Consider the following 13090-nt stretch of genomic DNA (forward strand, 5'->3'; position numbering starts at 1 on the left):
TCAACATTCTAAGTAGTGCAGGTCTACAGCAGGTACAGGGCCAGCAAAATCTGATTTTGACTTACTAGTCTGTTTTTCTGTGAAGCATTTCTTAACTTGTCATAGTTAATTTGTTAAAAGTATAAGCTGTGGACAGCCTGGGCAATACGACAATTATTTTTGCCGCCTCTGCCTCAGGTATGGGTGTACAAAGAAAGGAAGCACACCACTAAATAATTTGCCTTTTTCTTAATCACTAGTTATATTCCTCGAATGAAAGAATTCAAAATTCTAACAGAATTTAATATAAGAGCTGCAAGCAGCATACAATTCAGTTTAAAAAAGCTTTGCAAAACATCGCACGTTAATTCCAAACTTGAGTGAAAAATTCAAAGAATCGGCTATAAGCAAGATCCCTAGAGCTCCGAGAATTCAGCTAATGAAAAATTGTTCCTTTAGTCTAATTTAAAAACCAAATTTAGAACCAATATCTTGAAATCTAATTGTTTTAGTAGAATTTGAAGACTCCATTGGTTGTAATTAATTGAACATCGGCTCCCGAGGGCCTTTGTTAAACATGTAATAGGTTAACATGCCATTTCTAGGAACGTGGGAAAAGTGATACGCGACTTAATTAACCATTAAAGGAATTGGAAGTAAGATCCTTGCCACAAAAAAAAAGAATTTTGTGATTGCGCAACACTTAAAGTGCGAAGGAAAAATTTTGTTCCTGGAATCTTTTTTTTGTGTGGTAAATTTTGTGAAATTTTGCAGTCTAGAGAATTATGTTTGTTTTGTTAGAGTTAACCAATGTGGTAGACAGATAAACTATATAAGCAATGTTATTGGATTTTTGGACTTTATGCTAACCAGAGTTCTCTGAAATTAATTGCCAACTTTCACATTGACTAATGAAACAATTGTTTTAGACAAAAGGCTACAGTTTATAATTATCTTATATTACAATTATCTTGCTAGACATTAACTACACTAAGAGTTCTAACCCATAAACAAAAGGTAAAAAGATCTAACAATTTCTTTATAAAGGAGACATTTTTGTTAAAATAAATTTCCGTAATGTATAATCAGCACTGAAAAATCAAATTTCTATGCTTTATGCAAATTTCTAATTTTTGTGCATCAATCAAAAGAATACTTATATATAAGTGTACATCCATGAATATGAGATTACAGTTAGCTAGGAATTATTAAGTGGCTGACGCGTCAAACTATAGTAATCCAAGGATTGCTGCCATGTGGGTCCAAACCCCATTAAGGTCAAGTCGTTGCTTCTGTGAGCAAAGAGCTTCACACTCATTGCTTACTGGTTGGTTCCAGGAATGGATTCATGAGTGTTTCAATAAGCTTATAGCTTCTAACACAATCAACTAAATTAAATTAGTATAAACTGCACTAAATACGTACCTCGTGAATGATTGGACGGAATGTCATCTTCACTACCACCTTTACCACTGTCGCTAGCGGTAACCTCCTCTGATGTATCACTACATTTATCGTCGGGTAGCGTTACATCAAAACTACTTCCCTCCTGAAACAAAATCATACAATTAAAAATTACAATTCTTGCAAAAAAACTTTTACAAACTTAATAGTGAGCATAAAATAATAACTTTAGAATACCAATAACCAGGAGCAATTTCATACAGTTTTTATTAACTTAATTAACAACATTGTCGTAACACAGTATCATTCATTCTTGTGCAATTTGTGAATGCTACAAGTATTGTTACACTTTAAATGTTTTGTGCACAATTTAATTGAATTTTCGGCTCTTACTTGTAGCCAGACTTGGGTCTATGACTTATATCTCTATTTTTCAATATTTTCAATATGTCAATGTTTGGAAAATTGCATGGATCTTGTTCACTCTTATACTTTTTTTAAAATTCTTTTTTTAATTTCCTTCAAAATACCATTAATCTTGAACATCACATAATAATTATAAGGGCTTACAGTATTGAATTTTCAGATCAGAATTTAAATCATTAAACAAAGACTTTCACAAACAGATTTAAGAACCGTAGAGGTTACAAAATGTAAAGAAAATGTTGTAAAAACTTTGTCATATCAAACCTCTTGGCCCTCTTGTGTCTGTAGCCAGGCTCGGGTCTGTGACTCCAGTATTGCCTGGTGGTACTGTAACATCTGTAGCTTATTCAGCCGACCGTTGTTAGAGTTGGGAATGCTCTCCTCACCTTCTTCTGATATAGACATACCTTGTAACTGAAATTATATAATAACATTACATGAGATTAAGTATTATTATTTTACATGAGATTAAATACATGTATTATCATTTTATATGGCATCATTTTACATGAGATCAAGTTATATTGTTTTACATCACATCAAGTAATACATTATTTTACATGATATTAAGCAGTAGTATTTTACATGAGATTAAGTAGTATTATTTTACATGAGATCAAGTACATGTAGTATTATTTTACATGAGATCAAGTACTATTATTTTACATGGGATCAAGTAATATTATTTTACATGAGATCAATTACTATTATTTACATGAGAACAAGTACTTTGATATTACACAGCATTCAGAAATACTGTTTTACATGAGATTAAATAATATTATTTTATATGAGATTTATTTTACATGAGTTTAAGTAATATAATTTTGCATGACATCAAGTAATATTAACAGATTGTTTTTTAATATGAATATATAGCATGTATTATAATCATGAAATATAATTTAAATAATTTCACATAAGAATATTTACATTATTTTTTACATTAGAACAAGTAATATAACCTTATTTTACGCAAGAACAAGTAGTCTATTAAAAAGTTAGATAGATGCTTACAAAGCATAAGGAATAGTTTTTTAGTTAAAAAAGAATTTATCTTAGTTTGATTTTAAGATTATAGACAAACTCTCGAATCCATTCCTTGAACAAACCAGTACTGAAAGCGTGAAAAGGTCAAAAAGTAATAACATGTTTACATTATTATATATGAGTACACATTTATTCTACATGAGAACAAACAATATTAGCTTATTTTACAGGAGAAAACAAGAAATTCATATATTTTCACAAGAACAATCAATTCCTTTTCTCTACATAATCCATTCCTTTTATCCACAATATTATTTTACATGTTAGCAATAAATATCCAATATCAACATAATTTATAAGCGATATTAATATATTTTTACATGAGAATTTAGGAACAATTAATGATATCATATTTTTACATTTTAACAAGTAATTTGATCAAGGTTTTAACAAAAGGCCAAGAAAAATAAACACAATAGGAATTCACATTAATTGAAGCAGGTTTCGTGTAAGTAGGTTTAATAAGGCAAGAATTTTTTAAATGACCTTTTCATTTTTTTTATTTTTCATCAATTTTCCTTATATTTATAGCGAACTGACCAAGCAGTTCATGCCTTAGAATTTTATTGTTTATACTATTTGTCTAAGAGGAAAGATAGAGATTCGTTTACAAGACATTTAAAAATTTTGTAAATTTTTTGTTTTTTACTTAAGGGAAATTTTTTTTTAGTTTTATTTGTAGGAAAGCTTTTTAAAGGGTTTAGAACCCCTTCCCAGGGCCGTTTTCCCGGAAAAAAACCAAAGTACCCGGGGAATGATTGTAAAATTTTTGTCAGGAAACAATTTTATTGTCCCTGACAGGTTTGAACCCCCCAAATAGAAAAACCCGTGATTACTGAGTCTGACGTTTTAACCACCCGGCCATGCCGTAGAAAAAGTTAACTAAATATTTGTCATATTATTCAACAATTATTTATCACATGGACCAACAGATTTTCACAAGTTTTAATCTTTTATATCCAGTGATAATACCTTTGTCCATATTCCAATCCCAAAATAAACACCCCCCTATCAGGGATCTTCATGTAATATTAGTTTTATCTATATAATCCAATAAGGGAGAAGTCATTGTGCAAAGGTGAGAAAAATCAATTGTCCATCTTTCGAGAATGATCTTAAGTAGAAAAATAGAGAAAGGAAGGAATATTTACTTTACATTAGCAGTGTACCATTAAGTAAATGTCGCAATCAGCCAAAAATAAATTTAATCTAAATAAAGGGAGATAATAAGGAAATGTATCTGAAAGCTGAATAAATATTAATTATGTAATATCTTCAGAAAAAATGAATAAAAAATGGATAAGTAGTATATAATCACTTCCTGCACACTTTAAAAATCTCAAAATCACTTCTTTTCTTAACATTCCTGACTATCAGAAAAACAAAATACATGTATGTTGAACCCCATGGCTAATGTTATTGTTCCCGCCAAAATTTATATATGATAATTTGCAAACCTTTGAGTCTGCACTTACTTCCTAATATTAAATAAAGTGTGATGGTAAAGATTTGAAAATTAGTGACTAGGACACAATGACTTGTATCAATAAATATATCACAGGAAACAAATGGCAGGGGTTCAATACCCATAACTTCATGATCCAAATATGTTGTGTTGTGATATGTGACATAATTAAATGCAACAAGATACCTGATGTCTGGGATTGTCCCACAGAAATCGTGTTACTGTCATAGACATATCCAGCGACAATTTTGTCACAAAATAAGAAACAGAAATTGTCAACCTTTAGTATGCTTTAAAAATGTCAACACTTCAAAAACTGGCCAGTATACAAGATGGACACTGTATCAGTTTGATTGTTTGTAACGCACAACACAGAATATGCTGGTAAAGTACATGTATTGAGCTCTAAAAAACGGTCAAAAAACAAAATGTTCAAGATTCTCATGCAAACACTTTTTGTTTTGTTTCTTTGGTTTTAAGTCACACTGACATTGATATTGTTATATTGTGACTTTCCCGCTTAACGGTGGAACAAGACGTCAAATGTCCCTCCGTACATTTGGTCAGACAGGAGCAGTCACCCAAGTAGATTAACCGACGTTCTGTAAGCTAGCCAGATAGCTTCCTCTCATATGAAAGAAGTCCAGAATTCCGGCCAACAGCAGTAAGGGTCAAGCTGTTTGAAGTCATCCATCTTTACAACTCTGCTATTGACGCCCCCTTAGCAAGAAATAAATCTTGTATTCCAGGTGGTCCTGCAGACAAATAGCATTTTGCACCAGTACTAAAGTGCAGTAATTGAATTTTCTCAGCCAAATATTTACTGCAACTGTTTGTGGGGTTTTTTGTGGCCTTTCTTCTATGATATATATTCATTTCCATCACAGAGAAAGCCCGATCACATTGTCTGTCTGGCGGCCATTGATAAACGCTTCAAGAAAATGTCTGCAGTAATGAAATATAAAAGACAGCGTCTAATTTGTGATAATAAAGTCAAGAGTCATTGTAGTTTTAGGAGAATAGTGTCCAAAATATGACATATATAAATGAAAACATTCCCCCTCTTTTTTTCCTGGAATGACTCGTGATGAATTAAAGCTTTTACAATATTAGCCTATTTTATCATGGTAAAGAATAGCCTGTTTGTACTCTATCATATATATTACATCAATTGAATATTGAAAGTTATTGTTTGCGCTGCCGCTGATATGGGAAGATTTCTACGGATATTTTCTTGATGTTAGAATTATAGACTATTGGTTTGTTCATTAAGTAAATATGTTGTAATGGATGAGATCTTTCTTGTTATTTTATTTGTCAATTTGTGAAACATATATCATTGGCTTTAGTTAGGGATAAGATTGACAATCTGAATGTCATTAATGGTGAGCAATTTCAAATGGAGGAAAACGGAATCCTTAAATAACACTCAAGACATCAAAATTGAAAACGTTGAAGGCTCATGTTTGACTGAGCATGTTCATGTATTGTATTGTATTGTGGTTAAATTTTTTTTTTTTTAAAACATAAATACATCAATAAACTATTTTATCATCCCAAATGCAGCATAGTGGCGGCATGGCCGAGTGGTTAACGCTTCGGACTAGTAATCTAATGATCGCTAGCTGCATGGGTTTAAATCCTGACAGGGGCAAGTCGTTGTTTCCTTAAACAAGAAACTTTACACTCATTGCTCAGTACTGGTTGGTTCCAGGAACATATTCCAAAGTGCGTTTATAAGCCTATAGCTTCCTGCACAATCAAACTAAAAAAAAATTTTATGATCCCAAAATACAGCAGAACTTTAACAAAGTGCACCAATACTCTTTCGAAAATGAAGCTGGACCTCAAACAACTGACAGGTCAGGCTCATATATCGTTCTAATAGCTTAATTATAGGTTTCTAGGCCTATAATAACAAAATACCATTTTTCTCTTCTACACCATTCATCAACGATTTTTTTGTTTCCACAGAGAACAAAAGTGCTATCTTTTTCTCACTTTTCTATTTACTTTTACTAGTTAGAAGCTATCTTAAATAAACCATGTTATCTTGCTGTTATCTGTACAAGGTGTGATCGAGTCAAAGCCGGTACTAGCCTGATCAAACATTACTCACACGGGGTTATCTCCCCCCTTAACTACATTAATCAACATCTTATCAGAGGGGTCTGCTTTCTCTATGATACTTGTGTCTGCTTGTTTTGACTGAAGACCATTTACTTTCCAGCTGTCTGTTTGTGGTTTTCCTACCTACTGTCAATTTCAGCATGAACAGTAGAAATTGTGAACTACAGTAGAACTTTGGTTCGTCGAAGTTGAAGGGACTTGCGTAAAAACATCGACACTTTGAGAAAATCGACTAAGCAAAGTTCAACTGACTGAAGTTCTACTGTCTATGGAAACAGTGCCTTAACCCATTACTTCATATACACGCCTTTTAACGCCTTTTTCACCCCCCCCCCTTTTTGTTGTCTCAAATGATGAAAAAATGCCTTATTTAGGCCCTAAACACTTGTTTTTGTTTAAGAAATGTTGTTAAAAAAAATTGACCTCTTTTTTCGGCGCGGCCCCCAACCAAAAGATACATCAGGGGGTTGCTCAGAAGGGGGGATGTTGCCCCCTTCTTGTTTTGGGGGGTTTGAAGGGGGGCGGAGTCCCCCTCATCGCCAAGAAAATTTTGGACTTGTGAGAGGCTGTAAATGACCCCAGATTGATCATAAGGTAACGTGTAACCAACGCTGAAAAGCATTTGACTCTATCTCAATCCATTGATAAGTTGCAGCACTTTGAAATCAATTTTGATGGAAAAAATCAACGCAAAATAGTGATTTTTGGCAATTTTGAGATGTCCCCTCGTTGCCATGGTAACAGAAAATTTAAGTCTGAGCATGTTGTTGCAAGGACAATGGTCCAGTCAACATTTGTGCCAAGTTTGATTAGTGTTGAAGCAGTTTTTATAGTATTATAGCAATTTGAACTTGTAACGGGAGACTTTTCAATGAAAACAGCCATTTTTCACAAAATGCTCATGAAGCAATGGGTTAAATGAAAAACATGTCTACATATTAATCCAATCTTCTTTTTTTTCAGCAGAAACCTAAGATGCACCATAGGAAAGGAACAATTTGCTAACAAAACAATCTTTACTGTTTACAGACATTGTTTTTGATTAAAGTTATAACTCTCAGGCTCTCATGAATGTACCCATGTCACCAGGGCTGGGGTCTCTTTAGAGTGTATCCATGTTACCAGGATGGAGATCTCTCGTGAATGTACCCATGTCACATGGGCGGGGGTCTCTTGTGATTGTACCCATGTCACCAGGGCGAGGGTCTCTCGTGAATCTACCCGTGTCACCAGGGCAGGCTATCATGAATCAACCCATTTCAACAGTGCAGGCTCTCATGAATCAACCCGTGTCACCAGGGCAGGCTCTTGTGAATCTGTCTGCGTCACCAGGGCGGCCTTTCACTGTGTAGACACATCTGTCAGCACTGTTTACTAGTCTGTCTGTACATATTTTGATTTTTTTTCCCAAAAAAGTAATGGTCTTGTACAGGTTCATGGACGGACAAGTCCATTTAAGATATTTAGTGTTGATGGGGGACAAGAGTTAAAGCTTTGAAACAAAATATTGTAGCAATCTATAACGGGAGACATTTTGTCTATACAAACTGTATGACCTCAGACATTTACAACAATTGTATGACATTGTCCATCAATCTTGTATATATTTATTCTTCACTGCATGCAATAGCAGAAATATTATTCTCCCCCAAAACTGAATCAAGCCAAGTTGAGATGTTTTTTCCTCCAAAATGACCATTTAATGTGTTTCCAGTTATGACTGAAACAGAACTTATTTTAATGTCTAAGCCACATCTCTGAATTGTTTGTTTGTTTGGATTTTTACGGCACGTCAACACATAACTGGCCATATCGTGCCGACATCTCTGAAATCTGAGCAGACGTTATACTTTGAGCTAATTCCATTTTACGTGTTGAAATCCCTTATAATGACAATAGACATAACCAAATTCAAAGCTGGCCAAGTCCATTGTATACAAATTTAGGGAGGAAAGGATTAATACTGTTGAGGATGTGTCACAGGGTGAGAAAAATGTGCAGCCTGACCGGGACTCGAACCCGGGACCCTCGGAATACCGTTCCGCGGCTCTACCGACTGAGCTATCCGGCCGCTTACACATCCTCTCCCCTATATAGTGAACAGTTCTGAACCGTGACAGATGTACAGAAAGTGTGTCTTGTGTGTCAGATGGCAAACTGTTTTAAATTAAAATTTAATCATTTATAGTGAAGGCAAGCAAGCCGAATCTTTCCTTTCAAAATGGAAATAGTCTTTTTTTTTTAAATATATCTTAAAAGCTAACTTAAATAGAGCTCATAAGGTTGTCAAGACATATTTTATGGAATTGACATTTCTTCAAGTAATAACAATCTGTAAGTGTTTTTATTTTGGCTTTAAATTACAATGTCGTATGACATCAGAAAAATGTTGTTACTTTATAATTATTCCCAAACGTAGAATACTTGTAGAAAAAAATGCATGTCTGTCTCATAATCATGATGTTTCTGCCACCGTTTATCCCTTCGTGGTCGTAAGAGGCAACCAAATGGGTTCGATTTAATAGCGTCTATGTATCTCTTAGCTCCAGCAGGTGAGGTGGTTTTGACACCTGGTGTTGCTTTAAGTTTGTAACACCGGAGGTTAGCCAAAACCAGCGCCATAATTATGACCTAGACTGTATTGGTATGCAGTAAAACCAAATAAAATGATGTTTCTGTCAGTATTGTAGGAAATTTATATATTGTTACATTATGAATTACTACACGAGGTCTGCACATTACAAGTTGTTGGTTGGCAACACAGAAATCATTATAGACTGTAATACAAGACTGGACAACCTCAAGTCTGCAGGCATCATGCTTAAAATACTCAATAGGGAGAAATTATCAACCATTTCTTATACCAAATGTATGAAGCTGAGCCCAACAATATGTTTTATAAAAAGAAAAAATATGATCGAATAAGGACTATTATTTGAAGGTGTATACAAAACAAGAGCTGTCACAGGAGACAGCGAAGCTCGACTAATAAAATACTGGACGCAGTAAGGAGGACAAAACTATGAAAGAAAAATCAATTATGTATAATTATGTATTAAGTTATAGTAAAAAAATAATATTTGTTAACATAAATTCCAAGATCAAGGGGAATAATTCTAGAAATAGTCATGCTAGAGTTATGGACCTTGTCAAACAACATTTGTGTAATGATAAGAAATATATATTTGAAGTTTGAAGTAGATACCTTAAAAAGTAAAGAAGTTTTTATATTTCTTAAAGAAAATCCTAAGTTCATAGAGAGATAAATGTGTAAATATTGCTTCAAGAGATATGAACATTGTCACATTAAATGTAATTGATGATAAGGAATAAGTATTTGAAGTTTGAGGTAGATACCTTAAAAAATAAAAAAGTTATAATAACAAGAGCTGTCTGTAGGACAGCATGCTCGACTATTCTAAGTGCTTGATAGTAAAAGAGCCTTGATAATGTTAAATTTTTTAAGTTCACAAAAGGGCTAATTTTTTTTTATAAATTCATGTTATAGGCCTTAGAGAGAGTCTAATTATACAGTATTGGCTTGACTATTCAGAAGGTAATGTCACAAGGGTGTTTTATTGAGTATAATAATACTAATTACCTATGAATACATAAATTTGACAGAAAAGGTACAAAGGCTTGTTATTAAGATGTTTTATCAAGTAAATCACTGCTTTATTATTATGAATGCACAAAATTGTCCCAAAAAAGGCACAAACCCTTCAGTAGTTATTGAGATAACAGCTTACAAGCAAAACTTTACCATGAATTTCTAAGTTGAAAAAGGGGAGAAAAATCAGCCTAAATGCAAGATAGAATTATGGATCTTTGTCAGTGACCTACAATTATGACCCTAAATGCATATGTGAAGTTTTAAATAAATATCTTTAATAGTTATTGAGATATGTAAAACTTGCATGTAAACATTTACCAAGAGACTAAGTAGAAAAGGGGATATGAATCAGCCTTAATGCAAGATAGAGTTATGGAACTTGGTCAGTGACATACAATTATGACCCTCCAATTATGACCCTAAGTGCATGTGTAAAGTAGTAAATATCTTTGAAGACCTTTAACCTTTAACCAAAATTTCTAAGTTTCAAAGGGGCAAACAATTCTGCAAATATTGCAGGCAGAGTTATGCAATTTTGCAAACTGATGTACATTGTTACTATAAAAGAGTGTTTTAAATTTCAATTGAATATCTCGAGCAATAATTGAGATATTTGACTTTACAAAAAAACTTGAACCAAAATTTCTAAGTTCCAAAGGGGCATAATTCTGTCAATATTGTAGGCAGAGTTATCCAACTTGTCAATCTGATGTACCTTGTTACTATAAATAAGTATTGTACATATGTCTGTACATATTTTGAAATTTTTCCAAAACAAACTAGAACTATCACTAAATGTGATTAATACCCCCACAAGACTGCTTCGGAAATGAGGATGTTACTAGTAACAGAATATCTTGTAAAAGAATTGAAATATAGAGTTATGGTTGTGGGCAATTAAAGATAGTTGTGGTTCTTGTATATTGCATTTCCTTTCAATGTGGTTGGCCATTGATGAAGTTTTATTGAATTACTCTGTAATAAGTCCAGAAAGACAAAGAAAAGGAACAAAGGGCAATAACTCTATAAATACTGAAGATGGAGTTATAGTTCTTGTGCACTGCGCTTCCTCTTTTTGTGCTTGACCATTGTATGAAGTTGTTTTGAATTTCAACCAGTACGTTTTAAGTTATGCTCCAGACAAGGAAAAGTATCAAAGTGCAGTAACTCTGTATTTTGTCAAAATGGAGTTATGGCTCTTATGCACTGCACTTCCTTTTAATGTCCTTGACAACTGTATGAAGTTGTATTGAATTCCAAACAGTAGTTTTCAAGTTATGCTCTGGACAAGGAAAAGTAACAAAGGGCAATAACTCTGTAATTTGTCAAGATGGAGTTATGGTTCTTGTGCACTGCACTTCCTCTCAATGTGCTTGACCATTGTATGAAGTTATATTGAATTCCAACCATTAGTCTTCAAGTTATGTTCCGGACAAAAAAAAGCAATAGAAAAGTAACAAAGGGCAGTAACCCTGTAATTAGTCAAGATGGAGTTATGGTTCTTGTGCACTGCACTTCCCCTTATTGTGTTTGACAATTGTATGAAGTTGTTTTGAATTCCAACCAGTAGTGTTCAAGTTATGCCCCGGACAAGGAAAAGTAACAAAGGGCAGTAACTCTGTAATTAGTCAAGATAGTTATGGTTCTTGTGCACTGCACTTCCTCTCAATGTGCTTGACCATTGTATGTAGTTATATTGAATTCCAACCATTAGTCTTCAAGTTATGGTCCTGACAAGGAAAATGCAACGGACGTCTGGACCGACCGCCCGACCACCGGGTGACTCCTATATACCCCCCCAAACTTCGTTTTTGAGGGTATAATGATGATCTTATACAGATTCATGGACGGACAAGTCCATTTAAGATATTTAGTGGAGGTGGGGGACAAGAGTTAAAGCTCTGAAACATAACATTGTAGCAATCTATAACGGGAGACATTTTGTCTATACAAACTGTATGACCTCAGACATTTACAACAATTGTATGACATTGTCCATCAATCTTGTATATATTTATTCTTCACTGCATGCAATATAGCAGAAATATTATTCCCACGAAACTGAATCAAGCCAAGTTGAGATGTTTTTTTCTCCAAAATGACCATTTAATGTGTTTCAAGTTATGACTGAAATAGAACTTATTTTAATGTCTATGCCACATCTCTGAATTGTTTGTTTGTTTGGATTTTTACGGCAGGTCAACACATAACTGGCCATATCGTGCCGACATCTCTGAAATCTGAGCAGACGTTATACTTTGAGCTAATTCCATTTTACGTGTTGAAATCCCTTATAATGACAATGGACATAACCAAATTCAAAGCTGGCCAAGTCCATTGTATACAAATTTAGGGAGGAAAGGATTAATACTGTTGAGGATGTACAGAAAGTGTGTCTTGTGTGTCAGATGGCAAACAGTTCTAAATTAAAATTTAATCATTTATAGTGAAGGCAAGCAAGCCGAATCTTTCCTTTCAAAATGGAAATGGTCTTTTTTTTTTTTTTAAATATATCTTAAAAACTAACTTAAATAGAGCTCAATTAAGGTTCAAGACATATTTTATGGAATTGACATTTCTTCAAGTAATAACAATCTGTAAGTGTTTTTATTTTGGCTTTAACTTACAATGTAGTATGGTATCAGAAAAATGTTACTTTATATTTATTCCCAAATGAGAATACTTGTAGGAAAAAATGCATGTCTGTCTCATAATCATGATGTTTCTGCCACTCTTTATCCCTTCGTGGTCGTAAGAGGCAACTAAATGGGTTCGATTTAATAGCGTCTATGTATCTCTTAGCTCCAGCAGGTGAGGTGGTTTTGACACCTGGTGTTGCTTTAAGTTTGTAACACCGGAGGTTAGCCAAAACCAGCGCCATAATTATGACCTAGACTGTATTGGTATGCAGTAAAACCAAATAAAATGATGTTTCTGTCAGTATCGTAGGAAATTTATATATTGTTACATATGAATTACTACACGAGATCTGCACATTACAAGTTGTTGGTTGGTAACTCAGA

At 33.7% G+C, this 13090-nt stretch overlaps 1 protein-coding gene across 4 annotated transcripts in view; it reads right to left on the minus strand.

Annotated features, from left to right (window-relative positions):
• Positions 1–13090, minus strand: part of LOC132749646 (protocadherin gamma-A11-like) — a 122291-nt gene that overhangs the window by 2379 nt on the left and 106822 nt on the right. For all 4 annotated transcript variants that reach the window (XM_060739492.1, XM_060739491.1, XM_060739493.1 and 1 more), the window contains 2 exons: positions 2074–2223; positions 1405–1528 (listed from right to left, as the gene is read on the minus strand). In XM_060739492.1, the coding sequence (XP_060595475.1) occupies positions 1405–1528; positions 2074–2223 (274 nt within the window). The remainder of the gene's footprint in view (positions 1–1404; positions 1529–2073; positions 2224–13090) is intronic.

The sequence above is a fragment of the Ruditapes philippinarum genome, unplaced genomic scaffold (genome assembly GCF_026571515.1).
Source record: "Ruditapes philippinarum isolate M1 unplaced genomic scaffold, ASM2657151v2 ctg2115_1_1_1_1, whole genome shotgun sequence".
NCBI lineage: Eukaryota > Metazoa > Mollusca > Bivalvia > Venerida > Veneridae > Ruditapes > Ruditapes philippinarum.